The sequence below is a fragment of the Zophobas morio genome, unplaced genomic scaffold, assembly GCF_036711695.1.
Source record: "Zophobas morio isolate AGI-343-1 ecotype UQ-CSIRO unplaced genomic scaffold, CSIRO_AGI_Zmor_V1 ptg000021l, whole genome shotgun sequence".
NCBI lineage: Eukaryota > Metazoa > Arthropoda > Insecta > Coleoptera > Tenebrionidae > Zophobas > Zophobas morio.
This window is the reverse complement of record NW_026972126.1, coordinates 1,931,880-1,948,501: the sequence shown is the minus strand read 5'-3', so window position 1 is coordinate 1,948,501 and position 16,622 is coordinate 1,931,880. Positions and strand designations below refer to the sequence as shown.

The 16,622-nt window shown below is 32.7% G+C and overlaps 2 protein-coding genes and 1 long non-coding RNA gene across 4 annotated transcripts; 2 read left to right on the top strand and 1 right to left on the bottom strand.

The window, feature by feature from the left end:
* The first annotated feature begins 59 nt into the window (after positions 1-59).
* LOC135132581 (NADH dehydrogenase [ubiquinone] 1 beta subcomplex subunit 10) lies at positions 60-960 on the top strand. The gene is made up of 4 exons (XM_064060707.1): positions 60-250; positions 363-498; positions 550-689; positions 741-960. The coding sequence occupies exons 1-4, from the start codon at positions 163-165 to the stop codon at positions 854-856; spliced, it is 480 nt and encodes a 159-aa protein (XP_063916777.1). The 5' UTR covers positions 60-162; the 3' UTR covers positions 857-960.
* Positions 961-979: 19 nt separating this feature from the next.
* Positions 980-16,446, bottom strand: LOC135132578 (meiosis regulator and mRNA stability factor 1). 2 transcript variants are annotated; one of them, XM_064060703.1, is made up of 16 exons: positions 15,918-16,446; positions 15,590-15,865; positions 15,318-15,496; positions 14,973-15,052; positions 14,806-14,921; positions 14,298-14,594; positions 14,047-14,247; positions 10,020-10,208; positions 9,395-9,952; positions 8,765-9,244; positions 2,589-2,819; positions 2,073-2,535; positions 1,875-2,020; positions 1,763-1,816; positions 1,452-1,704; positions 980-1,404 (listed from the first exon to the last, which is right to left on the bottom strand). In XM_064060703.1, the coding sequence occupies exons 1-16, from the start codon at positions 16,320-16,322 to the stop codon at positions 1,355-1,357; spliced, it is 3,978 nt and encodes a 1,325-aa protein (XP_063916773.1). In that variant the 5' UTR covers positions 16,323-16,446; the 3' UTR covers positions 980-1,354. The 2 variants fall into 2 exon arrangements, with proteins under 2 accessions (XP_063916773.1, XP_063916774.1); XM_064060704.1 differs by having other exon boundaries at positions 14,301-14,594.
* LOC135132582 (uncharacterized) lies at positions 12,083-13,148 on the top strand. The gene is made up of 2 exons (XR_010281053.1): positions 12,083-12,757; positions 12,844-13,148. It is a non-coding gene; the product is annotated as an uncharacterized LOC135132582 (long non-coding RNA).
* Positions 16,447-16,622: the final 176 nt, after the last annotated feature.

Here is a 16,622-nt window from a genome sequence, read left to right as displayed (position 1 = left end):
TTATTAACGTTTCGATGTTAAAATTATAACTTGAACTTCAGGTTTTTTGTAAAAACCAAAATTAAAACGTGACCACTTTGGTTGCTGTTGCTAACTTCACCACGAAGGCACCTGTCATTGAGGGGTTACTCGTTAAAAATATTTTCTAAAAAGTAGAGCCAAATGGCCGAAGCGGAACCCCGAAATGTGGTTGAAAAATTTTTTACTTCAGTGGCTAATGTTTTAGTAACTCCAACCGTGTGGGTTAGAGGTATTGTTCCAACATAACCTAATTTTACTTTCAATTAATTTGTTATGAAAAAGTACAATTTATATGGTTATAAAATGCTTGAGACACTTTGAAATTTGTATTCGTTTTTTAGAAAAAATCGTGGAACCCAATCAACAGTCTTACCCATGGTACCATCAAAAGTTTCGCAGGGTGCCCACCATTGATGAATGTTACACAGATGATGTTGTGTGCCAGTTTGAAGCTGAAGCTCAATACAAGCGAGATAGGTTTGTTTATAAAAATTCAATGATGCATATTCTAGTGTTATGTAATCACAGGTTAGTTGATTCCAATATTCTGTCCATTCTAAGAGCGCGATTTGAGGACTGCACCTTATATGAAGCTCCTGATCACTTGGAAAAGTGCAAGCCTCTCTGGGAACAATATGAAGACGCTTCCACCAACTGGTTCATTAAATGTAAGTAATTATTCGGTTTTTATCCCTTTTAAAAACACATACTACTTCCAGATGGCGATTTGGGGGGTTATCACAATGTTAAGTCTGCTTACATGAAGCAAAAACACCGTATGATTTGGGAGCGTAGACATGGACCTGTAGGTTCAGGAAAGAAGGACACTGAATAATATTCACCAGTTGGTCTGCCTTCTATGTGTGTAGTAACTCTGTAAAGTAAGATACTGTAGAACATTTTTGAGGTATAAATTGTTGATTATTGAAAAAGTACAAATTTATTTATTTCTCAAAAATTCTACAATGGCGGTAAAACTTATAAGTACAGGGGACAACATAATAATTAAATTCACAATTAAAGTCACAAAGATTATAAAAAATATTTGTACATACATCTTTAAAAGCATTTGCTTGAGCCACAAAACCATTCAGTACATCTTTCTTGTAAATATAATTCTAGTGTTTACAGAAAAAAATAAGTAAGTTGGTAACAGTATCACATATCACCATGTTTTTGGACTGATAAACAATGATTATTGGTAGATGAGATAATGTGACCAACCTTAACAATCAAAACATAAATAGAACACGGGACATTAATTTTTACAACTAACTATAAGATACAATCACAGTATTAACTTAAATAATAATTGGTTTGGAATCCACGATACTTATTTATCGAAACTTAAATAACTGGTTAAACGATGTTTGGCGCCTGACCCTACATCACAATCATTAACTCACTTTTTTACTAAATATCAAACTTACCGCAAGCTCCTAGTTCTATTTCGTTGTCTGATGGCGAATTTTCCAATTTTGAGTTAACCCCAGAATCTGTCGAATCATCGGATGCAATTCCTTTCATCATCAGTTTATCAGGCATTGGCAACTCCGTTGGATCTGGAGCTTTGGCCCATGGATTTCTGTTCAGAGAAAAGAGATGCCTTGCTGGTGAAATGAGATCATATGGATTACCCAACAGTTGCGGGTTTTGAATAATGGGTAACTGTATAGATAAATTCTAAAAAAAAAAATAATAATTACGTTACCATGTGTGACATACGGTTTCAATTAATTACCAACTCAGTCTCTAATGAAGGATTTCTCCGAGGTGAGGCCCAAGGAGTACTAGTCTACAAATATGAAAAGATAAAATATTGACTAAAGTAAAAAAAGAATTATTAAAATTACTGGTGTGGGTGGAGTGTCTGGCTTTGGTGGTGAAATTTTTCTAGTTGAATTAGATGGTGCGACTTTATGTATAGTCGGGGGTGGAGGCCATTTCTTTGAACTATGACTTGAATTATAAATTTGAATAGGCAGTGTAACTTGATATTCTGAAATGTAAGGTTTACTATGTTTCTTTAAGGAAAAAATCCGTCCTATTACCTGCTAAATTCCTGTTAAGTGCAAGAACACTTTTTTTGTAGCCACAAACAAAAAACAAGAAGTCAAATTGTTCATAAAGTTCATCGACAGTATTTATATTGTAGTCTGATAATTTTATAGTTTTGTTGAACGCTTTAGAAAATAATCTTTCCAACTTGTTAAATAAAACGCTGCCCCCGTTAACGTACAAGACATGATATAACTGTGCTGCTAGTACGTACATATCCGTTAAAGCAATGTAGTTCGCATCGTTAACAACCGATACCGAAATAACATTACGTAACTGTTGTAATTCGTTTATCGATATATCACTGTTATATCTCGACTGGTACTCGTACCTAAACGTGGCAATATCTTTACAATATGGCGGCTTAAGAAGAAGAGCCCAAGCTCGTACTTTTATTGCCGATGGGACGTCCGAATCTATTGATATTAATAAAGCACCAGAGGCAATGTCCACGATCTGAAATGTATTAAAAAATAATTTTAATTATTACAATGCTTATAGATGCGTACCTGAACGTAATCACATATTTTATCAATAATTTCTAGAATTGTTTCACATTCGTATACTTGGGGTTTCAGAGGATAGCCACATTCCTTCAAGTAAATTCTAGGTAGTTCATCCAAAGATATGGATGATGTAGGTGAATTCTTTATTAAACTCACAATCTGGCTGCCCAAAACCTTGAGCGACTGATTCAACGTAAGGCTAACAGTACGTTCACCTTCTGAAAGTTCCTGAATCTGAAAAATTTAGTTAGTAAAACTGAGCTTGGAATCCGAAAAAAAAAAGATTAAAACGCACCAACAACAGCATGAATGAATATTTTGTAGTTAGTGTGAGTGAAATAAAAGAAGGCACTCATGGTACAGATTGATTCAAAATTAATTAGGAGGGACAGGTACACGGGCATAAAACTTGGGAGCATAAAAATACCACATTGTTTGTGGGGGTTATGTAGAGTGACGAATTTTTTAAGTCTTACCTGTTCCTGCCCCTATAATTTTTCGTTAATGTAAATAAATTGTTTAAATTCAGAACATATATATTCGATTCTGCTATGCATCCCGAGAACTGGCCAAAAGGATGTTACGTGACCCGTTATTTTCACCGGGGGAGACAGACAAAATCCCCCAGTTAGCCGCCTCTCCGCATTTTTCCTTATTCCATTTGAATATACAAAGTCTGCGGAATAAACGCCAAGAATTTGACTACTTTATTAACGAATTGGCTCCCACAGCCATTGCAGTTACCGAACACTGGCTAAACAAAGACGAAGTGTCCTTGTACGGACCAGAAAATTATCAGCTAAGTAGCGCCTCATCACGAAATAACTCCAAAGGTGGTGGCACCGCAATATTTGTAAAAACATCTACGTTCGACACTCAGCCCTTGAAGCTGGAAAAGCCCATTCAGGTAGAAGGAGACTTTGAGTACTGTTGTACCACGATTAATGTACCTAGTCAACAAAGTTTTTTAATCGTATGTATTTACTAGAGAGCGGATTTCTGTCGGGCTAGACAAGGCCAAACTCGGTACGGCTCGTACGGGATGGGAATTCATTGCATTTACCGGCTGCACTTCGTTTATTTGAGATTAGAATAACGCTGCTTCGTTGCACTCTGCTGTTAATTCCAGTTCTCATTTAGTTAGCCGTTTGATTAATAAATCGTTAATTGTATTTATGGAATCAAGTGACAATTAAATTCAGTGATTACCTATCACCCGCTACTGAGTCCCGGCGATGCAGCGCGTCCCCACTAAAATCGTGACGTAGCCCGACAGAAATCCGCTGTCTAGTATTTACCGTTCTCCCTCAGGAGACATAAATGTTTTTCTTGATAAATTATGGGACTTATTGCAGCAACTTGTTCGTAACTCATCGAGACGAGTAATAATCTGTGGCGATTTCAACACAGACTTCTTAACAAATTCAAGCAGCACTGAGGCTAAAGACGTACAGCAACTTTTTCTTAGTTTTGGACTAACACCTCATGTTAATGAGCCTACACGGGTAAGCAAAACCTCGAAATCTCTTATTGACAACTTTTTTAGTAACGTTAATGACGATCTAGTAGACTGCACTGTCATCAAATCTTACTTATCAGATCACTTCTCACAACTTTTAATATTGAAGCAAGTAAGTCAGAAAATCTACATGTCTCTATAAGAAACTTCTCAAGTTTAAAAAATAATTCTAACTTTCTCGAAGCCATTAGCAATCAATCCTGGTCCAATGTGTATAATGTACCAGACAGCAAATCTAAATTTAAGGAATTTTACGGAACACTTAAATATTACTTTGATAAAGCCTATCCCCTCTGTATGAAATCTATATCTAAAAATGGTCAAAAAAAAAAAAAAATAATCCGTACTTTAAAAGCTGGTCTACTTACATTCATGACCTACATAAATTGTATATTAATACAAAATCTCAACAAATATTGGAAAAACTAAAACTAGAACGGAAAAAATTCAAGAAATCCCTAAATGAATATAAAAAAAATCTAAACCATTCCATAATTAACAATTCAAAAAACAAAACAAAAACTACTTTTGCAATGTTTAAAAAAGTTACTAAACAGGGTAATAGTAATTCCAACTATACAAAACCGCTGAATATAAAAGATAATGATCAAATAATTACTGATCCAGCTGTACTTGCTCATAAATTCATAGAATCATTTCAACCACCGGACTTAATAAGAACTACCAAGAATCCTAACTTTCACACAGTTACCAAAAAACTATTTAATAACACTATGTACCTCAACCCAGTATCAGCCGATGAAGTCAAAAAAGTAATAAATGCCCTACCAAACAAACATGCTTGTGGGATAGATGATATTCCAATATCTGTGATAAAAAATGTTTGTGATTATATAAGCGAACCTTTGGCGCATATAATAAATCAGTGCTTCTTAGATGGATATTTTCCAAACGAGCTGAAATCAGCAAAAATCATTCCGATTCATAAAAAAGGCAGTACAGGAAACATTAACAATTATAGGCCTATTTCTATATTGCCTTCTCTCTCGAAAATTTTCGAAAAAATCATATATAATAAATTAATTCACTTTATTCGAGTTAACAACATATTATCATCAACGCATCATGGATTTGTACCAAACCGCAATACGGAATCTGCATTATTCAATTTTATGAATTCGTTATTATCCCAAATAGATAATCAGCAACAGTGTGCAGGCATTTATTTTGACTTATCAAAAGCCTTTGATACAATTAATTACGAAATATTGCTAAACAAATTGGCGAAATATCGTATTAGAGGCCAAGTAAACCAACTTATAAAGTCATATATGGGAGGACACAACAAATCTTTTTAAAAACTACAGCAAATAATATTATTACAACACAAAAATCCGGCGTCTATGAAATGAAAAAAGGGGTCCCGCAAGGTTCAATTTTGGGCCCAATCCTTTTTCTATTATATGTGAATGATCTTTATGAATACATAAGTAACAACATCTATCAATTCGCAGATGACACCTCCTGTATGGTGAGTAGCTCTAGTGTTCCCAAATTATCCCATAAAACACTCACAACTATCAATCAAATGACAAAATATTGTGAGCAGAACTGTCTCTTATTAAATGTGGAAAAAACAGCTATACTAACTTTCAAAAACACAGGACATCTACAGTTAGGGGATATTATTATTCAGCAACCTAATGAAACTAAATTCCTAGGGTTAATTTTAGACACAAAATTTCACTACAGGGAACATATACATAATCTGATAAATAAAATAAATATTGCTTCCCATGTCATTCGTGTACTCAAGGAAGAACTATCCATCGAGACAATAAAACAGTTTTACTATGCTTATGTTCAGTCTTTAGTAGCATATGGTATCATATTCTGGTATGCCTCCCCTGATTGGAATAAAGTCTTTGTGGCACAAAAGAGAGTCTTAAGAACTATTTACAACTTATCAGCCCGACAATCATGTAGGTCATTCTTTAGGAAGTTCGATATAATGACAGTTACCTCTTTGTATATGTATAAGTTGATTATGTATGTCCGACGAAATCAAAGTAATTTTACAAAGAATGGAGATCTTTACTCCAAGATGACAACACGAGGTCATACTTACCTAAGTGTACCAAAACATAGGACAACTTGCTTCGAAAAGGGACCATATTACAGAGCGATACAAATATATAACACCTTGCCCTTGTCATTAATAAATATTTATGAAAATAATAGATTCAAACGCGAAATTAAAAAATATTTCATAAATAAGGAGTACTATAGTCTCGACGAGTTATGAATTTTATGTTATTCTGCTGTCTCATTTGACTAATTTTCTGTATGTACATAATATATTGTGTAGAATGTTTATACACACATGCATAATATCTATGGTCACATATTTATGTTTATTTTTATGTTTATGTTATTGTTCCGTGTGTTTTGTTTCTATATTTGACGTGTTCAATGATCTTTATTGATCCTAATGAATAAATCACAATTATTATTATTATTATTATTATTATTACTTAATGAAGGATAGTATGATACACTTGGAGCTAAAATGATCGTAAATACATTGCTTGCTCAGTTAGTGGCTAGCAAAAATACTCGAAGTGGTCAAGTAAAATGTTGCTGGTTCACAACTATGCAGAACATTTACATTCCTTCAACTTACTCCCCGCTCTCTATCAAATACTGATGGAATTTTTGATCTAAAATGTTAATCAGTGTTTCAAAAGTGTACATTAAAAAATTTCTAAAAAAAATACCAAGTTAAAATTTTATGTTTACCTGCTTACATTTAAAATCAAAATTTATCTTCGGGTTTAAATACTAAAATTTAAACACGGCCAAAAAAATATACTTTTCTGTTGCCTCCAAGAAAAAGCAGAATTCAAAGAAACTGGATTTAATAAATATCAATAAAATTTTGGTAGTTTTCTAAAATTTTGCATGTGTAATTTCTAAAATGGGAGTGAACGTTCTCCTTGATGAATTATTCCAGAATCTATTTGGATTTAATAAATCAATTTCCAATTTTTAAGATCAAGTGCGATTTGTGACCACGATGCATTTTATTTCAAGATTAATTTCATTAAAACATTGTTCTAATAATAATAATTGTATAGGAAACAAAAGCATAAATCTAGCCTGTAGATTTTTGACACTCTTTGAAAAGAGAATCAATCCCTTCATGAATTAATCATAAGTAGGTACGGTACATTCTTCGATTCAGTAGACATATTTTTCAATAAATATATTTTATTTTATACGAGATTTATTGTATTAGTTTATTACTTTTTTTATTTTTTGTCAATATGGAATACTACACATAAATATGCTTTTGTAATAAAAGAATATTGTTTTAAAAGGTACACACATATTGATGTAATTGTCGGGTACGGTGCTTTTTTTTTAATATTTAAATTTATAATAAAATTCAGTTGCTCTTTTTGGATTTTTTCATTTTCTTTGTATTTGTTCAAAGGAATCATATTTTTAAATTTATGTGTATGCACTAGAGTTGGAATTTATCATTACACTAAATCAAATTAAAAACAATTTTGATCAGTCAAATTACCGCAAGTGAAATTACTGTTTCCATGCGCAAAAATTAATTCCATAATGTTTTTACGAATACAAAATCCAGGCAGCTTATGAGATTTCTAAATTTTTACTTTCCAAGCGTAAGTTAAGTAAGTATAGTAATCGAGTCCATCGGCCGAATTGCCACTTTCATATTTTCTTGACGTGTCATGACCTCTAGAGTACGAAAAAAGTGGTCTCCCGTTTCCGTCTGTATCTATGTATTTTAATTAGACACGTAATCTCTAACAGCAAGTATGTTATTTTATAAAATTTAAATAGCATTAATATTGTAAATTTTGAGGATGGCGACATCACATTAGTGGCAGGGATGATCAGACAAATTTTGGTCAGCGTTTTATCATCTACACGATAATCCTAATATACATACAAAATTTGACAGAAATCGGTCCAGTAGTTTAGAAGATTATCTGTCAAATAAAAATCGACAGGACATACAGAATACAGACCGAAACGATTGACCTATGTTATCGTATTCTAGGGGTCATGAAACATCGAGAAAAAATAAAAGTATCGAGTCGCCCCATGAACTTCCTTAGCTTACGTCCGGGAAGCAAAAAGCAGTTATAATTAAATTGGTGATTTCCATTATCTTCGACAAATTGAGTCGTTATTGATCAAGAAATGAAAATTTGTTAGAAAAATAAATTCCACGATAATTCATTACAATAATAATTTAAATACTTACTAATCATAATTAAAATGAGTAATTTATTACTCTTATTAGCTAATTAAATTAGAAAGATTCTTGATTGGTTTTATGCATGATAATACAATCCAGAGTTTGATACAAAACAATAAATTGGAGCCAAAGGGCAGCACTTTTGTTTATTTGACGAGTAGCGGGGTATAAATTAGAAAGAAGAAAAATATTACAACCTGCTTCTAACACTGTCGTTAAACGACAGCTGAGTTGAATGTGGACATTAATTTTGTCACGTACCATACCGTTAAATATACTAGATGTGAAAAAACTGTTTTGTTATATCTAAGTAAAATACAAATGTTGAATTGTTTGCTACTCTGGATTCTTAGCAAACATTTATACTCGTAATTTGTTATGATAAAGAAAAATATAACCTACCTTTACAACGTCTGGAATGGCTTCGAAGAGTTCAATAAGTTTGGTAAACCCATAATCCGACATCCGACACTGGTGTCCAAAATGGTGATGATATGCAGGTATAAACTTATTGAATAATATAGTGCAGTTTGGGGAATGTCTCAGGATGTCAATCACTTCCATAGCAAATTGTTTTGTCCTCATTATTTCTTTGGCTGTCTGTTCTCGCTTTGGCACGGAAATGACGACATTGGCTTCATTTTGTGTTATCACAATAATATTTTCAGGAACCTCCTCTAATAAATCTTGAAAGGTGCACAACCCATAATCCACGGCATTAAAGGGCTTGTTCATGACTTTCTCATAGGCGTTTGGAAAGTCATGCACTGTAATTTGCTTAGCTGGTTGTACTTTCAGTACCCGAAGTAAATCTGAAGTAAATCTGCGTATTTGGGCTTGGTGGGATAAAGTAATTATTTTGCGCGTACCGTCGCCCATGATCTAAAATTATATGTAATGGATTTATGTAGAGATATATAAACGGCAGAATTCCAATATGTGACAATTATTCGTTGGATTTTTTTTTGCATAATTCCTGCTGTCATTTAAAATGGGACAGCCAAAAAAATAAAAAATAAAGAAAGACCTTACCTGCACTACATGTGGAATTGATTCGAAAAGATCTACAAGTTTAGTATATCCATAATTGGCCACGTGACACTGTCGACCAAAATGATGATGGTAAGCTGGTACGAATTTGCTCATTAGCAACTGACATCTCTCTGTAGTCTTCAACAGATCCACAAGTTCTCGACATAAAAGACTTATATGTGGGGCCAAAGATGGTGGAACACTTTTTAAAACAGTTTCTTCATCAAGTTCCACAGACCTAAATTCGCGTTTAATAATTTTAATGTTTTTATTAGGTCCAGAATATTTGATTTCTACGTTTGGAACGCAAGATATTAAATGTTCGAGTGGTACACCATTGAAATCTACGGGTAACGGCTCCTGGCATTCTTGTTCGTAACACGCTTGGAAACTTAAAAGAGGCATAGATCCCAAGTGAACACTCAACAATCCGTTCAGTTTGGTAGCGAAAATTTTTAAAGGCATCATAATGTTCGGGCTTTGGACTGTGCTCAGTTCACACCAACCTAGATTTGGTAATCCGTTGGCACAGTGAATCGTGCAGTATGGAACTAACGTCTTAAATTAAGCAAAAAAAAAAAAAAAATAAATAATTCTGATTAACGTGGTATAACATTTGGCTAACCTTGCTTAAGTTTGGCGGTGGAGAGGATTTCATTTGTTGCGTAAATGAAATTATTCTTGAACCTAGGTTGTCGGTAATTTTACAGATGTCTTTTAATTTATTGACGTCGCAGACTGAAACTGTACAGTGGTAACGAGATTCGAGGAGTTCTATGAATTTGAAGAGTGGCATGTTATTGTCTGGAACTTCCTAAAATTTACAAAAAAAATTGCTGGAAATAATGTCTGTTTTTTTTTAACGTTAGTGAATATTGTGAAGATGACCCGATCGGTGAATAATATACATTTTTCCACATTAAAAATGTTTTGTTTCATTTGCAGTATTAAATTTTACAAAATAATTTTATTAAGTAATATAACTCTGATTTATTTTTCGTGGGACAATTTATCCCAAAAGAGAACGAATAGAATTTTGATCAGACCTTGATTTTCGCGCCTCGTAGTCATAGATCAACACTTTTTGAAAAGAGTTGTTCTTACGAGTCACTCAAATTTTTCAATACCTTACGTACTATTATTACTACTATCGAGAAATGCCGCACTTTAAAAGATATGTTAAAGATAAAATGATAAAAGCTAAATTGTACTAACTCCAAGGATTCTAACGCATTCTTAATATACTTCAATTTTAACATCCATGTGTTAGTGTTTCCTCATTTGACGAATACCAAACAACTGTACATATCTCTGATGTTAATAAAAACGATTAAGACGAATTGTTTCTATTGTTTGTTATTTTCGTCAATAAAATGACATTAATTTACACGGAAAGGTCAACAAGTAACTATTTTTTCAAAACTAATTTGTCATAATACTGTATTTTTATTTTCTTGGTTTATTAGATATCTTCAAGTTACTAGTTTTGTGTTTAATTTTCTGTATTTAATTTTATCTGTGATACTATTCTCGTTATTGACTTAATAAGTTCACTGCTCATTCCAAATTTACTCTGATGAATACCATTTTTTTTAAATCAGACTTCACAATGATCAAAATACGTAGGTATTAATACATATTTTCACTGTACAACTGAAACTACTTTTACAAATTCCGTTTTAAATGTTAAAAAGATTATGATATACATAAAACGTCAACGAGTTTAAAGTATACATTTCTAAATGTCCAAGAATTTAGTTAAAAAGCAGTTTTTTAAGTTACGTACTTAGTTACATACTATATTATTTGGTATTAGAATAATATTTCTTATACAAATTAATTGTTATTGCGTGATTTGTTTCTTTTTCGTTACTGGTTACATTTAAACTTTGAACTTCTTCCTTTGGACAGGTTACACTGCTATGTAAATACCTCCATGATGTAAAACCGGTTGACAAGAATTATTACATCCATAAAGGAATGATAATTATTAAATCGACAAAAACTGAATCTAAATTTTCGAAATTAGGCCAATGTCACAAAATATGATCATTTTAAAAACAGGCATGTTTTGGTGCTTTAAATATTTTATAAAGATTTTAAAATTTTTGACTCTTTCGTTCAATTTTCAAATAGTCGACATCGAACGCAATTAGTTTATAATTTACAAAATTGGTATTTTCTGTTGTATTATTTGAATTAAAATTATTAATATATTAATAATTTAACGATGTTTTCAAAATATTATAATTTTTCTTAACCTTTAAGGGACAGGTTAACACTGTTTCCGAAACTACGCGCTTAAAATAACTACGAAGTTATTATTTACGAAAGTGTATAATATAGAAGTAGTAAAGTTTTAAAATATCCTTGAATTTTTATAAAACTTCTTTCGTCTTTGAAGTAAAATGTGAGATGTCATCTCAAAAAATACTTTTTATATATGAATTAGGAGTATTTAAGTACACCATATAACTTTTAAAATGTTGTATTTTTTGTACTTACATATTTAACAATAAAGGTCCACCTTTTTTTTTGAAACGAGAACGTTTTGGGTAGAATGGATAAATAGAATTTATTTATTTAAAAAAAAAAACTTATATCCGTGATAAATTCATTAAATTAAATAAAAAATTATGGTTCGAATTTGTTTATTTTTCAGGATAATTCGTTAGTTAGTTAAGAATATTAACGCACAGATAAAGGAAGATGTTACTCTAAACATAATAAATAAATTTTAGTTAGGGCTTAACCACGTTCAAAATAATATTATGGTACAAATAAAATTTCCAAATTATCGGTTCGACTTTCAGAGATTATTTATTCCATAAAATTGAAAGGGACAGACAAGTATACCGTATTTTCCTTATTCTACACAATGTAAAACTGCTAGAAAATCCCACCGCAATACTTCCCCTATTCTCACTCGGGGAAAAACTTATTGTAGATCAATTTCTATTAACTTTGTAGGTATATATTTTATTTTATTAATTTTAAAAATGGCACCCGGTTGTTGGAAAAATCAAGTAAAACCCGGAAGCTTTAACGCGTTTTGATAATGACCGTGAAAACCTGTATTCCACTTAAGAATACAAAAAGAGCGTGATGTTAAAACAAAATATCAACACGCGAACTAAAGGGAAAAATTATGCATACAAAAAAGTTGTTTAAACATTAATTTTTATAAAACAACTTGACCTAATTAACATCGATGGGTGTGTTGTGTAGTAGGATTAGTTTTCACGACCAAAGTGAGTGACACACCCCCAGGTCCCCAACTAGTATAAAATCTCAGACGAAGTGCCGTAGAATCAGATTTGGTTTTACACAAGTCAAGAAAACAACTTCAAGATGTTCAAATTGGTAAGTGCTTTGCAATTATCATTACCTCTCAACTAAACTATAGTTTAATTTTTATGTACTTGTTTTACAATTTTCTCTCTTTACAGCTTTTGTTCTTCGCCCTTTTGGCTTTCGCCCTTGCCGCCCCCAAAGCTGCCCCTCAATTCTATGATTCTATCGGCTATGGCGGTTATGCTGGTTATGGATATGGAGGCTATTCCCCAGTTGGTTATGGTGGATACTACGGAGGCTACTACTAATGAGGCTGTTTTTTGATCTTGTGTACAACAGGGTCAGTTACATTTACAAATTTAAAAAAATATATTTTTGAAGTTTTATCGTTAACATTCTTGGGAAACTTTTTTTTGTAAAGTTTTTAGATGCCATGGTTCTAATAAATTTATGAAAAACATTAACTTGTTTCACTCATGTTACCAAATGTCCTTTTGTAACCAAATTTCAATTTTACCAGCTACACCACATATTTTGGACAGACAGACAAGCAAACGAAAACAAATGGTAAGTTAGCCCTGGCGTATTCTATCAACTGTGAAACGCCAAGAAAACATTTGAAATTTTGAAACTGCAAGATTTCAGATTTGTCATTACAACTTTGAAACCACTAAAAATATTCAAAATAAATAAATAAATTATCAGTCTTCATACAATATCAAGGCAGCATAGAATCAACGAAGACAGTATAAATCACGGCATAAACACACACGAATATCGTATTACCATATGGTCCACATGATAACACCATTAAAAGTTTAATGCTAAATGGAATTATTAACATGACCACTTCTTTGCAAGTGGAACAACAACGGTTAATCTTGAAAGTAATTTTAAGATACACTTAAGATTTGAAAGTAATCAGTTCGTTAGTTTTAGACCCGTTTTACACGTCATCAAATTATTTTGAAAATTATGTACAACTAAAATTTATGCTAGAAACTTTGCACGAAAAATATTTTATATTTGGATGGTAGAGTGCGCAAGAAAATGCGCAAACGTTGAAAATCTGACCATTTGTTTACGTTTTGAACGTGTGCGCAATTTCTTGAGCACTTTACCACCAAAATATAGAATATTTTTCTTGTAAAATTTCAAACATAAATGTTTGTAGTAATTTTCGGAATAATTCTGTAACGTGTAAAATAGCTCTTCGTTATTATTTGTACTAACACAAATGTCAACTGAGAACAACGAAAACATAATTTTTCTAGTCTACATATGATAATTTTACCAAAGACTGAGGCAGTGCCTTTTAAGTGATATATGTTTAATGCCGGTTTTAAAATATGTCCTACCTGTAATATACTAATGACCATAGCTTTCAACTGTTCTGGATCTGGTGAGTTATTTTGGGCATAAGAGATCACAATCCTTTTGTGTCCTAATTTTTGACGATGCAGTTGAGAAATGATAAACTGAGCTGCCTGCTGACTGTTAACTTTGATATTGGCTATTGGAGTTCCATCTGTTTGTACAAGTACTGTTAAACTTAAAACCTAAAATGGGAAAAACTAGTTATAATTCCAGTTTCACATATAAAAAGTACCACTGAATATTCCTTCAACAGATTCGTAAGCAATCTGCGCAATTCCTTAACACTTATAGTAGGATCCAGATTTGAAATAATCAGATCAACGGGTAAAGTGGCTTTGGTATTGTTGTCGGACTGCGTTTTACTATCATCACTATATTCTGAACTGCCACTATTCTTATGAACACGGCCTGGTAGGACTTGAAGTACCTCCTGAGGAGTTCTAGGACGGCGTGAAGATGTTCCATAATTGATGTCCATCAAAGCTGCAGCTCCAGCTATTGAACGGAGAGGAAAATCTTGACTAATATCCTGTTATATAAAAAAAAAGTGTAGTATATTAACAATGAAAGAAAATCAAAAGCTAGAAGCCGTTTATCAGAAGTGCTTCAAAATGTTATCACGAAATCCCAAAGGAACTCACGGAAGTAAACCGGAATTCGACTCCAGGGTTTCAAATTCGGCCTTAGTCATCATTTTTTTTGTTTTTAATAAAATAATTGTAAGATAAGGCAGAACTTACATAAGAGAATCTTTTGTTATCCTTGTTTGAGAAATTTTGAAGTGGATCATGAGGTAAACTCCGCGTTGAAGATAATTGATGTCCTTGAAATCCAGCATCACTTTTTACCTTTTGTCCTTTAATAAATACACATGATAATCTATAATATACAATAAAGAACAAACAACCTGCGTAATTTCGAAGTGACGGCGTAACTGCTTTAATTTTATTCCCAAAAACATCTTCTCCCTGGATTCGTTTCTGTGCCCTAGATGTGCGACAATAAATGCTTTTTTAGACAGGTATTTACACAGGAAACAGTTCATTAAGAATCAAATCACATACCTGTACTCTTTTTCATAAGGTTTAAAATGTGCCATTTTAAAAATTTAAATCAAAATTTGACTACATATAACTTTATTAATAAAATACCAGCGACATGTTGGAACTAACTGATTAACGAACTTTTTGTGACCATTTTTTATTTAAGTTTAATACTAAAAAAACTTAGTGATTTTAAATTTCCTACCAACCTGTTTGCAAAGTCTTGAGTTGAAAATCTGACATATGCTAACCCTTCTTCCTGTTGTACTTCAACCACCCGGCCACCACAATTATTGCATAAAAAATTTAATCTGTTCTTCAGGGTTGTAGCGCTGATGTTTGTTGGCAGATTTGATACAAGTAAAAACGCTGATTCGTTAGCCAGACCCTTAAAATAAAGCAACCAGTCGCTTTTAAGGACTTTTATTCGCCACGCAACTATACATTTCATGCAAAACAAGCAAACTGCAAGCACAATCACCTTTGATTTCGGCAACCCTTCCGTTATCGTGGAGTAGCAATAATGTTCATTTGCACAGAGGACTAATGCATCTGCTACATTCGCATTATGTACTAATATCACACGTATCTTCTTACGATATCTGAGATCAGAGAGATCTGCAGCAAAATTAATATCACCTGAAATTAAAACTACTGATGATGGTGCCGGATAAATCTCAGCAAAGCGCCTTAACGACTGTCTCAACTTCTCGTCCGCCGCATTTTTTGAAGTAGATGCCACATGTATTAAATTTACCTACAACCATAGTCACCTCATATCAATTTACTAATTTGATTTAATGATTTACTTGAGAATCATGCAGTTCTTGAATCACTTGTGGTCGTTCTTTCTTCACATCGCACACAACCAAAAATTCTGCCTCTCTATATTTTTCTAAAAAAAACTCCCTGATTCTTTGTACTACGGCTGAAGCGCTCTTGCTTTTGGGCACCTGGCAGTTTTCAATATCCCAAAATATACCCAACGGAGGCAGTCTGTTGGCTTTTTTGTTTTTTCGCTTAGTTTTGTAAAAATTTTGTGCGCTATTTGAACTGTCTGATTGGGACGAAACGTAGGAATTATTCACACTTTTTGAGATACGCGGCTTTGGTGGGAACTTGAATTTTGGTCTGGTACCTGTATAATCTGATAAATTTGATTTCCAGCGCGAGTCATCGCTTGAGTCTTGAGAATTTGTACCAGATGACTGCATTGTTATTCATTTAAAATATTTACAACAATAAAATTAAAACTATAACGTATGTACTTTTCTATTCACATGTTGAAAGACTTGTAACAACTATTTACACCATTTCATTTTAGTAGCAACATGATTGAAGTTAGTTACATTACACTTTGTAAGGAAATTTGTCATTAAACAATAATCCATAGTTAGAAAAGGATGCATACATACATCACTACCGTGTTAGACAAGAATAGTAAATGTATTGATTTCTTTGGATTCTAAGGTTGGCGGCATTGCTTATCTTGCCAAAGTTGTTCGAATGTGTTG

Bases quoted from the DNA above. Each gene is read 5' to 3' on its own strand.
- LOC135132581 (XM_064060707.1), top strand. From the start codon at position 163: ATGGCCGAAGCGGAACCCCGAAATGTGGTTGAAAAATTTTTTACTTCA. The intron at 251-362 runs GTATTGTTCCAA...TTCGTTTTTTAG, and splicing joins TCCAACCGTGTGGGTTAGAG to AAAAAATCGTGGAACCCAAT. The intron at 499-549 runs GTTTGTTTATAA...ATGTAATCACAG, and splicing joins GCTCAATACAAGCGAGATAG to GTTAGTTGATTCCAATATTC.
- LOC135132578 (XM_064060703.1), bottom strand. From the start codon at position 16,322: ATGCAGTCATCTGGTACAAATTCTCAAGACTCAAGCGATGACTCGCGC. The intron at 9,953-10,019 runs GTTAGCCAAATG...GCTTAATTTAAG, and splicing joins CACCGCCAAACTTAAGCAAG to ACGTTAGTTCCATACTGCAC. The intron at 2,820-8,764 runs GTAGGTTATATT...TAAATTTTTCAG, and splicing joins CCATTCCAGACGTTGTAAAG to ATTCAGGAACTTTCAGAAGG.